This window comes from Astatotilapia calliptera, chromosome 18, assembly GCF_900246225.1.
Source record: "Astatotilapia calliptera chromosome 18, fAstCal1.2, whole genome shotgun sequence".
Lineage (NCBI taxonomy): Eukaryota > Metazoa > Chordata > Actinopteri > Cichliformes > Cichlidae > Astatotilapia > Astatotilapia calliptera.
The window spans coordinates 33,146,106-33,164,480 of NC_039319.1; the positions used below are offsets into that span (position 1 = coordinate 33,146,106).

Genomic DNA, 18,375 nt, shown 5'->3' on the forward strand with positions numbered 1-18,375 from the left:
ACGTGTTCATCACTGACAAAATACCAATGTTTTTGAAGGTATAAAAATTCTATAAAGTACCAAAGAATTCAAGGACAAACTGATATTAAGTGTAAGGTGTTACCACATTAACAACATGTGAAGCTAATCAGTTTACTAATCACTATATTTTTTACACAGGATCATGTTTGGGGTGTGATGTTAGGTGGGTAACTTCTGCCACCTTGTGTTGAATTCTGTGCTGTTTTCTGATATTCATTCACAGTTGCAGCTGCAAATCTGCAAAGTTTTATTAACTGTTAGTGGGTATTCTGAAAATATTTTCCACCCTATTTACAATCATTTCATACAGCATATGCCACAGAAATAGATTTCTGCAAATGCAGATTTCATTCTGTGTGAAGCCTTTAAAACTCAATCCAGCAAGTTTTTGAGATTTATCGAGCTGCAGTAATCAAAGTAGACAAAAATATGTTTAGGAAAGAAATAGAAAAGCTATAATGAGAGTCTGTATTCAGCTTAAATTTACTTGCAATGGTCTAAAAAATGCTGTGTCAGAAGTTGTTTTTTTATAATAAATCTGAGGGAGGAATAATGGTAATTTTATGGTTGCTAAACAGAATGAAGCCTAAAAATTATTTCCACAATAAAGTGTAATTTTCAAAGTAAAAGTGCTTGTATGTCTCTTACTCAGTCTTGTCCCATACCACTGATCCTGATGTCTTAAAATTAGCTGCAAAGTTTTTTTAGTGAAGAGACTTCATAATGTGACACGTGTTCAATGAAATAACTGTAACGTGATGAGTTCTTTGCCATCAGCACAATACCACTTGTTATCTTATGCTACTATATACACAAGGACCATTGGTGAGTGTGGAGGCAGTGCTAGAAATAGTTACTTTCACTAAGTAAAAGGCGAGAGAAAGAAAATACTCTCAGTTTAAAATACTCCAACAATGTGATTGAATAGCAGAAAATGATTGAATAAATATGATTAAAATCTTCCCTAAAACCAGAGGAGGACAGTATTAGAATCTCTACGTGCAGAACAATGAAACAAACAAATTCAAGAGTAAATTATTTACTATATTTATGATGTGCATTTTTAACTTTATATCTCTGTGTGTGTTTTTTGTAACACATTATAATCTGGTCAAATATAAAAACAGTGTAATTAGTTGAGTATAATTGTTGTAACATAATATCCTGATGATTTAGACCAGGCTGTAACTAAACAACATTGGTTAAAGAAGCCTCGTGTCTAATGCACTAAACAACTGTTGGACATATCTCAGGTTTGCTTACAATCTCTCACTGTGATATACGGATATTTTAACGCTGTAAAACAAAACAACTAATAAGAATTATTCTTTAAAAGACATCATCAATTTTCACTGTGCTACTTTCAGAGAAAATGTATCACATTAAATATAGATGGAAATAAACCATATAAACACACACAAAAAAGAAACTAGAGTATGTCTAAGAAAATAAGAGCACATTTTACAGCAAATGTATTCCTATTTGAATCTTTGACAGGCTTACCGTTCATTATGCTTCTGCAGCAGGACAGTAGAGACTGAATGAAGCACACCTTCTTGTGCTGTCAGTGGTTTAGGTGAAAGCTGACCCTGATCTAAGACAGCCCAAAGGTCTTCACTATTAATGGAGAGATTATAAGAAAATAAGCGAATTGCTTCGTGTTATTCTTTCCTATCCAGACTTTGAGACACACACAACCATCTAAGCCGTGGCTTTGTTTGTCTTTCCTTTGACTCTTTGGGGCTTGACAGCCTTTTAATACCGTCACCTCTGTGCTGCAGGCTTCTGTGTGTCAACTACTTAACATCTAGGCCTTTGATGTTTAGAAATACTTTAGGATTATTAGACAGACACCCCCAGCATAAAGTGACACCATTTATATTTTCCATGAAAGAACATGTGACCTTACCTTAGAGGGGTTAGGCAGCTAGATGAGGGATGGAAGCCAGGAAGGGACCAAAGAGCAGATGAAGATTTCCACAGGGGCTTAAACAGCTGAGAATGAGAATGAGTCCAACAATGTGAAAGCAATCTCTGATCCACTGGAACACTGCTCTGCACCACAGTGAAGGTCATTCTCATTTTACCATAGGAAACCAAATTTCTAATTCCCTCAGTTATTAAGGGCTGATAATGGAGATCTGTCTGCGTCACATAAAGTCTCTGCTTCTCCCCACGACAATGTTCATCTAATTTTAATGTTCAATGACTGTGGGCAAAGAAAATACTTGGCATAAAACCCTAATTAGCTAAAACTTCCCAGTGCTTTAATGCAAACATTTAGAAAACACCATCAAACAGATACATTTCAACATATGGAGCATTTTCAGTGATGTGCACCTGTTACCCCCCGTCCATCGTGACATCAAAGAATGCACTTCTGCTACTGCCGCCCTTCACAATCAGAGAGAAAAAATCCAGACAAGAATTTCACAGGGTTATCTTTGTCCTCAAGGCCAAAGGAGAGGGAACAATGCCATGACGACACTGTGAGACAAAGGGTGAAGACCAAACTGGGCAGAACAGTGGTGAGTGATCCCTGATCTTAGCTCTCACTTGACAACAGCTGCTATACTTTGTTTCAGCAGCAGTGACTCCAGAAATGCTTTTCACCTTCCTTTCACATGCCTGACCTTTGCTGAAGTTTGCCTTTCTGATTAAACATCTTAGCATGAGCAATGAGGCCAAAGCTGTTCAAGAGGTACAATATTTTAGGAGCAAATTAGTCTTTTTAATTTTGCTTGTCTACTTTGTTTGGAATTTGGAAAAGGGGCATTGAATTGACTGGTGCTAAGTAGTAAAATGAAAGTTACTGTTTGTAACCAGGTTTTGAATGAATTATTGTCATAACCCCTGAATCTAAACAGACCATTTGCTCTTGGTTTTGTTGCTTTGCCTTGTATGCAAGTTGTAATCAGGAAAGATTATCAGCTGCTGTAAGCAAACAACCAACACCATGTGACAATAATGACTTTATAGAACAGAGGCTGAAGATTCTTCAGACATAGTGAATACATGTGGATTATTCTAGTAAGTAAAACCCAGACAAATATAAATATTAAGATTGTAAATATGACTTGAAGTATTAAACTGAATTTCATCAGTATTACAAACAATATATAAAGTTACCCGTTACGAATTAAACGAATAAAATAAGAGTCACTTGATATCAAGCCTGTCCCTGATCCCCACCTCTTGCCCTCCCCTTTCTTTGTCCTGTATTGTTCTCGCCCTGCTTGTCACAAGGTGAACGCAACAAATAGCAGCAGTACAACTTACCCAATTAGGAGAATGCTTTTTTAATGTGTAACCTTTCTCCAAAAATTCAGGCCATATTTGGTGGATAAAGAACCTTTATTAAAGGATGAAGGGCAGATGTCAGCTGCAGGGCTCTTCACTCCACTTGATTGAAGGTTTAGAGTCAAAGGTAAGCAAAACATTTACATATAATTTAATGTTCAGAATAGAAGGTCACCATACTTTACATGTACATCGTATTAGTGTGGGGTAATAAATTATGATGCTGTGTGGTAGTGGTAATGGAATTTTTCTTGTTTTGCTTTTTCTTCTGGTCTAAACAGCAAGTCCTGACAGATCCTGCTCTTCTTTTTGGAATCCAACCCACCCTAGGTAAAAGCTGTGCTTGGTTTGAGTTGAACGGGAATGACCCTCAGTTAGGACTTACGTTTTTGTGGTTTAACTAGAAATGTGCAAGTTTTATTGTTAATACTCTAAGTAAGTGGGTGTCTATTCTCATCATGGTTTTTATGGCATAATTCTGTATTGAAATTCAAAGTATTAAAACACGAGTTTTGAATGGTGTAAGGATTGTACGGCAGCTTGAGGCAAAGCTGAGATTTTGTAATTCGGCAACGTAAATAAAACTGACTGAAAGTCTTTTGCCTCTGTACATATTAGTTTTTGACTGACACCACACTATTGCAGCAATAAAAAAATGTCATGAGTGGGTGGGCGGGTGGCATTCTTGGTCTGCAACAACAGTTATGAGAGTGGTACGTGTGACACTCACATGAATGTCATAATACAAGATTTTGCAGCAGAACACTGCATTGTAATGACATGATTGCTGTTCTTCTGTTTTGATGTTGTAGCTTATTCCTGCATCTTTTCGCACTTTACCTGGTAACTGATGGCTAAACGACTGCAGTTCACACCGTTAATAATTGTCAATGAATGATTCTAGCTTGCATTCATTGTTAGAGACTAACGTTCACATTTGTAACAGGTTGAAAAATGGGGGATGCTGCCATGAAAGAGTTTGGGGCGGCGGCTCCTTACCTGAGAAAGTCAGATAAGGAGCGTCTGGAGGCCCAGACTCGCCCATTTGATATGAAGAAAGAGTGCTTCGTTCCTGACCCTGAAGTTGAGTACGTTAAAGCAACCATCACTAGCCGCGATGGCGACAAAGTCACTGCTGACACCGAATTTGGAAAGGTGAATAAAGTTCAGGTTCTGCATAAGTGTGTACATGTGTCTACGAAGGACTTTGGTGCTGTTTTGGTTAACATGGCTGTTAACTGTTTGATTTCCATTTGCAGACCGTCACAGTGAAGGAGTGCGATGTGCACCCTCAGAACCCGCCAAAGTTCGATAAAATTGAAGACATGGCGATGTTCACCTTCCTCCATGAACCAGCTGTGCTGTTTAACCTCAAAGAGCGTTACGCAGCGTGGATGATCTACGTGAGCTGACAGCACAACACACTAACTGCCCTCCCACAAATTCTACATATTTGACACTTTGCTCTCCTCTTTTCACCAACTATCAGACCTACTCTGGGTTGTTCTGTGTGACTGTCAATCCCTACAAGTGGCTGCCAGTCTACAATCAGGAGGTGGTTGCTGCCTACAGAGGAAAGAAGAGGACTGAAGCTCCTCCTCATATCTTCTCCATCTCTGACAATGCCTACCAGTACATGCTGGCAGGTACAAATATCCCTTTTAGCATTCATCTTGATTGACATTTTGTTTGGACATCGTCGCATTTTCCCTGATCTTCTGATATTCTCTTGCTGACAGACAGAGAAAACCAGTCAATCCTTATCACGTAAGTAACTTTACCAACAAGGGTCTTTTTTCAGCAGTTAAGAGTTATACTTCTTGGTCTTGAAATGTATGTCTTTTTCTACTCAGTGGAGAATCTGGAGCTGGAAAGACTGTCAACACCAAGCGTGTCATTCAGTACTTTGCCAGCATTGCTGCTGTCCCAAGTGGGAAGAAAGATCCAGCTGCAGAGAAGAAGGTTTTCAAACATTTTCAATTCAATTCAATTCAATTCAGTTCAATTCATGGGTATGTGTATAGCACCAAATCACAGCAACAAGTGCCTCAAGATGCTTTTCACAATCACAATTCCACTTGGGAAGCTTTGCACTTTAGATCTTGTCTTTGATTTTCACATCAGGGAACCCTGGAGGATCAAATTATCCAGGCTAACCCCGCTCTAGAGGCCTTTGGCAATGCCAAGACCATCAGGAATGACAACTCTTCCAGATTTGTGAGTGTCTTTAGATTCTTCTTTCCCTTTATCATCTCCATCTTTTTCTTCTAGCTACTCCCTTTAGGGGTCACCACAGTGGAATATCTGCCTCAACTTCACTCTATCCCTTGCATTCTCCTTTGTCACACCAACCCTGTGCATGGCTATATGATGACTAAAATCTGCTTTTTTCCACCTAACAGGGGAAATTCATCCGTATTCACTTTGACAACCGAGGAAAGCTGGCCTCTGCTGACATTGAAACTTGTAAGTAACTGTGTTTATGTGGAAAATTTGAAAGTAGACTTATTACATGCAACTTATCTGTATACCAGATAAGTTACAAATAATTGATTTCTCTTACAGACCTTCTAGAAAAGTCTCGTGTGACCTTCCAGCTCAAAGCTGAGAGGGACTACCACATTTTCTACCAGATCCTGTCTCAGATAAAGCCTGAACTTCTGGGTACACAGTCATTAACCTTAAGAACTATCACTATATGGAAAACAGCTAGACATTTTGTAATTTTATATTTTTCTATCTCCTTAGAGATGCTGCTCATTACCAACAACCCTTATGACTACGCCTTCATCTCCCAAGGAGAGACAACAGTAGCCTCTATCAATGATTCTGAAGAGCTGATGGCCACTGATGTGAGTTGAATCTTAGATGCACTGCGGCAATTTTAGTCGAAAATTCAAAAGCAAAAACGAAAATAGTAAAATAATGTTTTTGATTTTTGTCAGGAAGCCTTTGATGTTCTGGGCTTCACTCAAGAAGAGAAGAACAGTATTTACAAGCTTACTGGTGCAATCATGCACTATGGCAACATGAAGTTTAAACAGAAGCAGAGAGAAGAGCAGGCAGAGGCTGATGGTACTGAAGGTGAGAGAAGACTATTGACAAACTACAGTCAGTGAGGATCTCTGTGGGCACTGATGACTTTAAATCAAAACTGCTATTTTGCCACAGATGCTGACAAAGTAGCTTATCTGATGGGCCTGAACTCTGCTGACCTCATCAAAGGTCTCTGTCACCCAAGAGTCAAAGTAGGAAATGAGTGGGTCACCAAGGGACAAAATGTGGCCCAGGTGAGATAATATGAAACTTTTGGAGAATTCCAAAATAATTCCCTAAACTTTATCAAGGTGTACTTTTATGCATTTCCTTGTTAGGTGAACTATGCTATCGGTGCGCTGTCAAAGTCAGTGTATGAGAAGATGTTTCTGTGGATGGTAATAAGAATCAACCAGTCCCTGGACACCAAACAGCCTCGGCAGTATTTTATTGGGGTGCTTGACATTGCTGGATTTGAGATCTTTGATGTGAGTTTGGAAATATTATATTCTTCTTATATGGTAGTCCTGGATGTAAAATACAATTTAAATCCTGATCATACTGTTGTCCGTCTCACTTCAGTTCAACACCTTTGAGCAGATGTGCATCAACTTCACCAACGAAAAACTGCAACAGTTTTTCAACCACCACATGTTTGTACTGGAGCAGGAAGAGTACAAGAAAGAGGGCATCGAATGGACTTTCATTGACTTTGGCATGGATCTGCAGGCCTGTATCGACCTGATTGAAAAGGTGAAACACTGTACAATTACATGTTCAGCTAAAACTAATACAAATATAGTCTTTAACAAACACTTATACTTTCTGTCCTTTAGCCCATGGGTATCATGTCCATCCTTGAAGAGGAGTGCATGTTCCCCAAAGCCAGTGATGCCACCTTTAAAGCTAAGCTCTATGACAACCACCTGGGAAAATCCAGCAACTTCCAGAAGCCCAGAGTTGTCAAAGGAAAACCAGAGGCTCACTTTGCCCTGGTTCACTACGCTGGAACTGTTGATTATAATATCAACAACTGGTTGGTGAAGAACAAGGATCCTCTGAATGAGACTGTTGTGGCATTGTACCAAAAGTCGACCGTCAAACTTCTTGCAACTCTCTTTGCAAATTATGCAGGAGCTGACTCGGGTAGGTTTTAAAAAATTACTAGCATCTTAGTTTACAAGTGATTATTAAAGCATCATGTAATAAGCTACTAGCCCAACCTTCCCCTGCCCACTTTCCCACAAATAACAACTGTATCTTACAGCTGAATCTGGTGGGAAGGGCAAAGGTGGAACCAAGAAGAAAGGTTCTTCCTTCCAAACTGTATCAGCTTTGCACAGGGTAATACCAGTATAACTGTACATGTTATAGATTGGTTAATAGAAACATTATTCCTGAATTTAGGACCTTAAAAGTCATTTTGAATTGTAATGTATTTTGAAGGACAATGGCAATTCTTTTCTCTATGATGTGCTATCAGGAGAACTTGAACAAGCTGATGACCAACTTGAGGTCGACTCACCCTCACTTTGTACGCTGCATCATCCCCAACGAGACCAAGACTCCAGGGGCCATGGAGAACCCTCTGGTGATGCACCAGCTGCGCTGTAACGGTGTGCTGGAAGGCATCAGGATCTGCAGAAAGGGTTTCCCCAACAGGATCCTCTATGGAGATTTCAAGCAGAGGTGTCTGTTAGATAATTGGAAAATATAAGCAACATCAAATTTCTTAGTTATCCATTCTGGTGTGTTTTTGTGGTTTGACATTTTATGTAATATAAAATAAAGTTGAAATGCTCACTTTTTTCCCCCAGGTATCGCATTTTAAACCCAAGTGCTATTCCTGAAGGACAGTTCATCGATAACAAAAAGGCTTCAGAGAAGCTTTTGGGCTCTTTGGATATAGATCACAACCAGTACAAACTGGGTCACACCAAGGTCAGTACTGATAGAACAAATTTTGGCATATGCTGTTATTCTTGGTGTTATCATGTCCATGATGATAATAAAGTGGTCAAGAGTAATTCTAACACACACAAAAAGTGCCTTCAACATGGGTTTCTTGATCTTAGGTATTCTTCAAAGCTGGGTTGCTTGGACTGCTGGAGGAGATGCGAGATGACCGTTTAGCTCTAATCATCACGAGGATACAAGCAAGATCCCGAGGTGTTCTTGCAAGAATTGAATTTCAGAAGATTGTTGAACGCAGGTATTTGGTACAATGAAACTCCGATTTCAAATCAGTTCAAAAGTTACATGAAAAATGGAATATCAAAGAAATGACAAAACATTTTAGTAAAGGTAGCATTCGTCTTCCTTTCATTAACTGAAAGTCAAAAACACCGCTAGGTTGTGTGCTATGGTCTTTAGTTTTGAGGAGGTTTCACAACATTACTTTTAGGATCAGGTGAAGTCCAAAAGTTTGAACCAAATGAGTTTGGTGTAAAAGTCCTCTGACACTGTATTGTAGTCTCAATACCTTACACTATCCTAGCAAGCTATTTTATTTTCCTTGGAACACTGAAAACATCTTCATAAAGGGTACAAATTAAATAAAGAACGTAATTTATTTATTAATTAATGTTGGTTCTGCGCTTTAGCAGGCCCGCTAGCTCAGAGACTCATCACCCATGAAGAAAGCAAGACAACAACTTAACCGGTCTTTACTTGATAGCAAGGGAAGGCTGGTCGGAACCAGGCTCTTGGAGCTGAACGCTCCTCACCTGTTTCCCAGCCAACTTCAAAGAAACAGCCTTCCCTGCAGCCTTTTATTCAGTGAATACAAGCACCACCCATATGGTCACAAAAAGTTAAAACACTGTGTGTGTGTGTGTGTGTGTGTGTGTGTGTGTGTGTGTGTGTGTGTGTGTGTGTGTGTGTGTGTGTATACATGACTTCCCGCCACACAATATATGCTTACAACTGTTTAACCACATTTCCTAGTTATCCACAGGACATCTCCCCACACCCGTATATGGCCTAACTTTAATGGTTTAATGGTTAGGCTAGATGAGTATGGCTAAATGGCCGTGAGTGAACATCCTCCACAAGATAAGGAAACCAGAATCTCACATGGACTGTGCCTGCGGTTAAACATTCCAGCCTCCCCAGCATTCAACAGGCCGGGGAGGAGAACAAAAGAATATCTAAACATGCTGTTTAAGGCAAAGTTTACAAATTTAAGTACAACAATGGCAACATTAAACAATTTACTCTGACAATTAATATTTTCAGGTTTATTTAGATATAATAGATACTTTCACACTCACAAACTGAAGACTGAAAAAACGATTGATTGACATTAAATAAGCAGAGTCTGGATTACTACAGAATTTTTTACAAGTCAAATGTCTGCAGGGATGCTCTTCTTGTGATCCAGTGGAACATCCGTGCCTTCATGGGGGTCAAAAATTGGCCCTGGATGAAGATGTTCTTCAAGATCAAACCTCTGCTGAAGTCAGCAGAGACTGAGAAAGAGATGGCCAACATGAAGGAAGAGTTTGCCAAACTGAAAGAGGCTTATGCAAAATCAGAAGCCCGCAGGAAAGAACTGGAAGAGAAAATGGTCACTCTTCTCCAAGAAAAGAACGACCTGCAGCTCCAAGTTCAGGCTGTATGTTAAAGGATAGTTTCTTACAGTATGACAACAAATATCAACATCACATGTATTGTGTGTGTTTGTCGGCTTAATGCGTATGTCATACTTTTTGTCTTCAGGAGCAAGACAATCTAGGCGATGCTGAAGAAAGATGTGAGGGGCTGATCAAGAGCAAAATTCAGCTGGAGGCCAAAATCAAAGAGCTGACAGAGAGGCTGGAGGATGAGGAGGAGATGAATGCAGAACTGACTGCTAAGAAGAGGAAGCTGGAGGACGAGTGCTCCGAGCTGAAGAAAGACATCGATGACTTAGAGTTAACTCTAGCTAAAGTGGAGAAGGAGAAGCATGCCACTGAGAACAAGGTACTTGATGTTTCTATTTCTGACAACAAGGGTATGAAAAAGAGACGTTTCTAAACTGTGCACAGAATTTGTAATACCATCATTTACCTGCAACAGGTCAAGAACCTTGTTGAAGAGATGGCTGCTCAGGATGAGATCATTGCCAAGCTGACCAAGGAAAAGAAAGCTTTACAGGAAGCTCATCAGCAAACTCTGGACGACCTGCAGAGTGAGGAAGACAAAGTCAACACTCTGACCAAGGCCAAGGCTAAGCTGGAGCAGCAAGTGGATGATGTAAGAACTTTTAAATAATAATACTTTTTTATGTATTTACATTTTATATATATTTACTTTTTATATATATTTACTTTTTTCCCCACAGCTTGAGGGGTCTTTAGAACAAGAAAAGAAAGTCCGTATGGACCTTGAGCGAGCAAAGAGGAAGCTTGAAGGAGACCTCAAGTTAGCTCAAGAAAGTATCATGGACCTAGAAAATGATAAGCAGCAGCTCGAAGAGAGGCTGAAGAAGTAAGAATTAAGAACTGAACTTCTAACACTTGTTTTCATAACAAAGTTATTTTGTACCAGCAAAATATATTTTTTCCATCCACAGGAAAGATTTTGAGATTAGTCAACTGAACGGTAAAATAGAAGATGAACAAGTAATGAGTGCCCAGCTCCAGAAAAAACTGAAGGAGTTGCAGGTGATAAAAGAATAGAACAAAGTGTGAAAAGTGGTGAAAAGTAACGTAGAGCAACAAAATTTCATGGCATGGTGTGCCTTGATTTTGGTCTAGGCTCGTATTGAGGAGCTGGAGGAAGAGCTTGAGGCAGAGAGAGCTGCTCGAGCCAAGGTGGAGAAGCAGAGAGCTGACCTGGCCAGAGAGCTGGAGGAGATCAGTGAGAGGTTGGAGGAGGCTGGAGGAGCCACAGCTGCCCAGATTGAGATGAACAAGAAGAGGGAGGCCGAGTTCCAGAAACTGCGCAGAGACCTCGAAGAGGCCACTCTGCACCACGAAGCCACTACTGCCACGCTCAGGAAGAAACAAGCCGACAGTGTTGCTGAGCTGGGAGAGCAGATTGACAACCTGCAGAGAGTCAAGCAGAAACTGGAGAAGGAGAAGAGTGAGCTCAGACTGGAGCTGGATGATGTGGTCTCCAATATGGAACAAATTGTCAAGGCAAAGGTAAGTTACTTTCAGGTATTAGGGATTGTTCTCATTGCCAAATCAAACATTAATTTTATAATTGTGTACATGATTGGCCATCTACTGCTTTTTGTTCACAGAACAACTTGGAGAAAATGTGCAGGTCTCTGGAAGACCAGATGAATGAATATAAAACAAAATCAGAAGAGGGACAGCGTGCCATCAATGACTTCACCATGCAGAAAGCAAAGCTTCAAACTGAGAACGGTATGCATTAGACCTGAACAGCATATTTTAGTTGTGCCAGTGTGCGGTACTGAATTGAATGTTATGCTTAAATAAGGTGAACTTTTGAGGCAGCTTGAGGAAAAGGATTCTCTGGTGTCTCAACTCACGAGAGGAAAACAGTCGTACACTCAGCAAATTGAAGACCTGAAAAGACAACTGGAGGAAGAAGTCAAGGTAGCAAATAATCATCAGTGTAACCTCATTAGGTAGAGACCATTGGTACACCCAGTGCATAAAGATACATTTTCTTTTAGGCCAAGAACGCATTAGCCCATGCAGTGCAGTCTTCTCGCCATGACTGTGACCTGCTCAGGGAGCAGTATGAGGAGGAGCAGGAGGCTAAAGCTGAACTGCAACGTAGCATGTCCAAGGCCAACTCTGAGGTGGCTCAGTGGAGAACCAAGTATGAAACTGATGCCATCCAGAGGACCGAAGAACTAGAAGAGGCCAAGTAAGCCAAATACACTAAGTCCACGAACTCAGCAAAGGTAAAGAGCGTTTAACCACAAATACATATTTTCATCACCTAGAAAGAAGCTGGCTCAGCGTCTGCAGGAGGCTGAGGAGGCTGTTGAAGCAGTGAATGCTAAATGTTCCTCTCTGGAGAAGACCAAACACAGGCTGCAGAATGAGATTGAAGATCTCATGGTGGATGTAGAGAGGTCTAATGCTGCTGCTGCTGCTCTGGACAAGAAACAAAGAAACTTTGACAAGGTTTTCATCCGGCACTTATTATTTCACTGAAGCAGAAGGTCAATCTTTTATCTAAAATGAAAACTTTCTTGTAGGTCTTGGCAGAGTGGAAACAGAAGTACGAGGAGTCTCAAACAGAGCTGGAGAGCTCTCAGAAAGATGCCAGGTCTCTGAGCACTGAGCTCTTCAAACTGAAGAACTCCTATGAAGAATCTCTTGAACATTTGGAGACCATGAAGAGAGAGAACAAGAACTTACAAGGTGACATAATTACCCATTAAAATCATACATGAACAGTTTGTTCACAGTATAACGGCATTTATTTTTTACAATATGCCCTCAGAGGAAATATCTGACCTCACTGAACAAATTAGCGAAGGTGGAAAGAATATTCATGAGCTTGAGAAGATTCGAAAGCAGTTGGAACAAGAGAAGTCTGAGATACAGACAGCTCTGGAGGAAGCAGAGGTAAGCTGCTGCATACTGGCCTTTTTCAAATTTGAAAGATTTTAGGTTGTGAGGATTAATTCATTACAAGTTATGTAGTCATTGTGTCTAATTTCTATTTGTGACAGGCCACACTGGAGCATGAGGAAGGGAAGATTCTCAGAGCCCAACTTGAGTTTAACCAAGTAAAGGCTGACATTGAGCGCAAGCTAGCTGAGAAAGATGAAGAAATGGAGCAATCGAAAAGAAACCACCAGCGAACTGTGGATACTCTTCAAAGCTCTCTGGAGGCTGAGACTCGCAGCAGGAATGAGGCCCTGCGTCTGAAAAAGAAGATGGAAGGAGACCTCAATGAGATGGAGATCCAGCTAAGCCAGGCTAACAGGCAGGCAGCTGAGGCCCAGAAACAACTTAAGGCCGTCCATGCCCATCTGAAGGTCTGAATAAACAAGCAGTTCTACTTCTTTGAAACAAAAATCAAAACCAAAGTGAAACATCAGTTAAAATTTTGGGGGTTTTTATCTTCAAGGATACTCAACTTCAGCTGGACGACTCTCTGCGAGCCAGTGATGATATGAAGGAAAACATTGCCATTGTTGAGCGACGCAACAACCTTCTTCAGGCTGAAGTGGAGGAGCTGAGAGCAGCTCTGGATCAAACGGAGAGAAGCCGCAAACTTGCAGAGCAAGAGCTGCTGGATGTCAGTGAGAGAGTGCAGCTACTGCACTCACAGGTAAGACTGGAGAAGACTTGATACAGAAACTATCTATTGAAAATATACTCAGGAATTTAAAAAATCATATTTTTCATCTGAACACCAGAACACCAGCCTGATAAACCAAAAGAAGAAGCTGGAGGCTGATACATCCCAGCTTCAAACTGAAGTGGAGGAGGCAGTGCAGGAGTGCAGGAATGCAGAGGAGAAGGCCAAGAAGGCCATCACTGATGCTGCCATGATGGCAGAGGAGCTGAAGAAGGAGCAGGACACCAGCGCTCATCTGGAGCGAATGAAGAAGAACATGGAGCAAACCATCAAAGACCTGCAGCACCGCCTGGATGAAGCTGAGCAGATCGCCATGAAGGGAGGCAAGAAGCAGATTCAGAAGCTCGAGGCCAGGGTGGGTATAACACTTCAGTCTCTCCCTATAATCTCTTTGACTACAGCATCTATATATCAAATAAATAGCTGGTCTAAATTTAAGTGATGTTATCTGAATTTTGTTGTGGGATCTGAATTTTATAGGTCAAGGAACTTGAAAATGAGGTGGAAAATGAGCAGAAAAAGGCCAGCGATGCTGTGAAGGGAGTAAGAAAGTATGAAAGGCGTATCAAGGAGCTTACTTATCAGGTAACTTTAATTCTTAACCAGTTAGCTTGTCTGATGGAAATTATACTCAGAAACAAAACTATGTAAAAATTTGTACTAATTAGACCGAAGAAGATCGCAAAAATCTAGCACGTCTTCAAGATTTGGTGGACAAGCTGCAGCTAAAGGTCAAGTCCTACAAGAAGGCTGCAGAGGAAGCTGTAAGTTATACAGATTTTAAATACCGCCCTTACATCTGACCACTGACTGAATATTTTCTTTACAAACAATATTGTGCTTCTGTTCTACAGGAGGAACAGGCCAACAGTAATCTTACCAAGTTCCGCAAACTTCAACATGAGCTCGATGAAGCTGAGGAGCGAGCTGACATTGCCGAGTCTCAGGTCAACAAGCTGCGCGCCAAAAGCCGTGATGTGGGATCAAAGGTTCGTATGTGTACATGTTAAAAAAAAGTGTTAGTCCGGAATAGTAGGACTCTTAGCATCCTGCTGACAGATCACCAACACAAATTCTAGCTTTTTATCTCAAGGATCATTGACAAAAATAAAAGCGAAAGCATGCATTGTAGTCTCACTGCAGAATCACTGTAGAGTGAGCATTGACTGTTTTCACTTCATTTACAATCCAGCTCTTCTTTTCAAATCAAAAAATGATTACTAATGATCCTCTTTTCCCCTCTTTCTTGTTTCAGAAAGGACTTGATGAAGAATGAAGTTCACCTTGAAATGATCATTTCTGAGACACCTCTTGGTCCTGCAATGAAGTCTCCCTATGCATGTGTTTTTGTTTAGTAGAATAAAGTTAATGAGCATCTCAAACAGTGTTGTGAGTTTCATTGATAAAAGTGTTTGCTGTTTATACTGGTGAGAACCAAACTTGATTTTACAAAACAAAAAAATATAAAATTTGAACCAAACTAGTAGAAAAATAAGATCAAAATTAACTAAAAGGATAGCAACAAAGATAAAGTAAAAGTGTTATGTTTTAAATGTCTATTACTGGTATTAAAGAATTGCATTATAAGGAATGTATCGGTAATTTGACTGAATTTCCCCATAGATATAGTAATATGTAGTTTTCCCTCTCACACTTCTTTCCAATGAAAGGAGGGAACAAGTTGTCAGTTGTACTTACTGTGATTTCAGACAAAATCACAAAAACTAATACATTACAATAAAAAAAGCATTTTGGTATTCAATATAGTAGAGAATACAAAATTCGAAACCATGGTCACTAAATCAATTTCTTTGAGCTTTTAGAAATAAAAAATGTGTTGCAGAAAACTATGTGTAGCTTATAAATGACAAAGTCGTTCCCATTGGGACTATTATTAATTCAATTCAATTTTATTTATATAGTTCCAAATCACAACACCAGTCGCCTCAAGGCGCTTTATTTTGTAAGGTAGACAATGGTATTATTACTAGGCAGCTTTTATACCTCATTCATCAGAAGTCAGTCAAACATCAAATGACCACCAGATGGCGCTCACAGATCCATTTCTTATAGTTTGATAATGGAACTTACTCTACATGTTACATGATAAGAAGAGTTTGCTTTGTCATTTTCTTTAAAATTTCAGTCATTTTATATGTTTTATATTTCCCTGTAGCATGACATCTAACATTTTTTTAAATGTTTTTTGGGTGTTCTGGATTTAAATGAGATTAAAATAGGTGACAATGGTATTGAAGAAGACTTTAAAAGAATAATTAGTGACATGTGAAGAGAGGACTGCAGAATTCAGGTTGATTGATTCAAATAAGAAAATAAATCCATTTTTTTTCTATAACACTTACTTAAATGACACTACCAACTAGAAAATGCAGAAGAATTTTATGAATGTAGTCTTGAACTATTATTATTATTATTACTCTAGGAAGCTACTAAGAACAATATGCTTATGTACAGAACTGTAAATGACACAGTGCTTGATAAGTGAGACATTTCTACTCCACATGCACCCACAATAGATAATTAACAAAACAAGCTCACAGACTACTCTTTTTGCATAAATATGAGCCATCTTCTCACTACTTCTTTCGGGTATAGAAAACTGGACATCATCCAGAGACACAACCATTTATTTCTGACTATTTCTTTCCATTTTGATATGACTAAAGGCTAACATACTGAAAAACTAAACTATAAAAGTGAAAACTACTAACCTTCACATCAGTAGTAGTGCCCATTCTTTCTTTTAACAAGCACTCTCTTTTTGGAGCCAGACTGGGGAGGGCCATTTGGAGCACAGGATACAAGCAGACTTGACAGACTGGCAGCAGATAATCTGGTCTTGGTGTGTCCTCCAACAGGAAATAGTACATTAACAATATGAGCATATTAGGTCTAAAAGAAATGTTTTCTATTTTTGCCATTTCCGCAATCAGGAATGAGAAGTTCTGCATAAAGTAAAACAAAAAGTTGATAATAAAATCTTTAAATGGCCAACATTACCTTTTCAATATTTCATGAGAGGATCTCTTGGTCACTACCTCATCTGAAGACAAGCAGTACTCTGGACTTGATCCTATAGAGAGGTCCATAGTCTGAATGAGTGAGAAGAGGACAAGGGAGGAGAACAATCAACTCCTGTAAGCCTCTGTTAAAGTTCAACACCACTTAGAAGTGACCTTTCACAGTAACATAGGACAAATTCTGCCAATAGCTTTGCTGGATCTAGTTTCACACTTAAGTGAGGCAAGGTGCCTCACACCTTCTTTTGTGTGCTCATGTGATCATAAAAGTCAAAGACACAAAGACCGTGGACAGCTGGGAATGAGACCTTAAATGGCTGGAAGAGTACTCTCCTAGAGCCTGGAATAGACAGAGGATAAGTAAAGGAGAAGTAAATGGGATCTGATAGAAAGTCACATAATTGAGGTTGTAGAAGGATTTCATTTGTGCCAGACCTTCATCAGACCTTCATCAAACAAACAAACAAAAAAAACAACAGCAAACAAACAAAGAAAAGAAACTGATGAGAAACTTTGAAAGCTGATTTGCCCTCCTTGTCTTGTTTTAGAGGTTTCATTTGTAACACATACAGGTTTATTTGTTCATGCATTTTGCACTGAACGTAGATTAATTATAGTATATTGCTTTATATAAATGATATATTATCCCACAATACGCTAGCTATAGTATATATAGCATATTGTTATGTTCCCTTGAGGTTATCACCTGTTGCTGCTGGTCAAAGAAGAAATACAAACCAATCTCAACTACTTGCGTCACAAGCTGTCCCCAAGCTATACTCTGAACCGCCAAGCCCTCAAAGGCAGCCAACAGGAATTTCACAAGTTATCTTTGTGCTCAAGGATAAAGGGAAGAAAACAATTCCATGTCAACAGAAGCCAGCCAAGTGCACTAGCTGCATGTCACATCTGATAGCAGGTTGAAGTATATAGCTACATAGTCAGGGGTCATTTGTGCCCTCTCGTCTTTTGTTCTAGTGGCAAAAGGTCATTTATTTAATAGAAAACTAAATGAAATAAAAGGTTTGCTTCATCTGGAGAAAGACAAAAATAATTTGCATTCTTGTGAGAAGAGTTATGACCTCTAAAATTAAGAACACTTTGCATGTAGAGCTCTTAATTTATGTTGGGCTAAAACTTTTTGCAAAATGAATCAATCAATACAAAAATGAAATTAAACGTTCACATCTGTGTGTATTTCCTTATATCTCTGTCTCTTTATCATAGAGACAGAGTTGAAACACAATATGAATAATTTTACAATAACAATAATAATAATATAACAACAATAACCAAGAAATAAAGTCCAGCATCAGGAAAACTCCCACTGCTCTTCCACCAGAAATCATTTTGTCTATTAAAACTGTGTAGAGGAAAGGGGAAGGCAACGTTATTTGTAAGACCCAAGAGATGTACATGCAAGTACAACAAATACCCATTTTATATACTATTGTGCTATTGATCTGCTGAACGGACCAAGATTTTTCTTCTCTGTTCAGAAACAGCTGATGACGAGTTACAGTAACATAGAACATACACACATGTATTACATGTGACACACTATTAGGGAGGTCATGCTCCTTGATCAATTAAATATGACTTACTGCAAATTTTAGCATAGCAACACAATTATACTACTCATATTGCTGAGTGAAGACCCCACAAACACAACACATGAAAGTTGCAGTGAACCATT

At 39.4% G+C, this 18,375-nt stretch overlaps 1 protein-coding gene and 1 long non-coding RNA gene across 2 annotated transcripts; one reads left to right on the top strand and one right to left on the bottom strand.

Annotated features, from left to right (window-relative positions):
• The first annotated feature begins 3,368 nt into the window (after positions 1-3,368).
• On the top strand, positions 3,369-15,020 carry LOC113010938 (myosin-7-like). Its single transcript, XM_026150235.1, has 39 exons — positions 3,369-3,448; positions 3,603-3,651; positions 4,268-4,476; positions 4,581-4,724; positions 4,811-4,967; positions 5,061-5,088; positions 5,175-5,283; positions 5,446-5,538; positions 5,724-5,787; positions 5,887-5,985; positions 6,070-6,173; positions 6,267-6,405; positions 6,493-6,611; positions 6,696-6,845; positions 6,940-7,110; positions 7,194-7,503; positions 7,625-7,701; positions 7,841-8,046; positions 8,175-8,298; positions 8,433-8,569; positions 9,718-9,973; positions 10,078-10,320; positions 10,417-10,593; positions 10,682-10,827; positions 10,913-11,003; positions 11,097-11,486; positions 11,588-11,714; positions 11,791-11,909; positions 11,990-12,186; positions 12,266-12,449; positions 12,524-12,689; positions 12,772-12,896; positions 13,004-13,312; positions 13,405-13,608; positions 13,697-13,993; positions 14,119-14,223; positions 14,307-14,402; positions 14,493-14,627; positions 14,894-15,020. The coding sequence occupies exons 3-39, from the start codon at positions 4,276-4,278 to the stop codon at positions 14,912-14,914; spliced, it is 5,820 nt and encodes a 1,939-aa protein (XP_026006020.1). The 5' UTR covers positions 3,369-3,448; positions 3,603-3,651; positions 4,268-4,275; the 3' UTR covers positions 14,915-15,020.
• Positions 7,964-16,837, bottom strand: LOC113010941 (uncharacterized). The gene is made up of 3 exons (XR_003270407.1): positions 16,660-16,837; positions 16,371-16,508; positions 7,964-8,025 (listed from the first exon to the last, which is right to left on the bottom strand). It is a non-coding gene; the product is annotated as an uncharacterized LOC113010941 (long non-coding RNA).
• Positions 16,838-18,375: the final 1,538 nt, after the last annotated feature.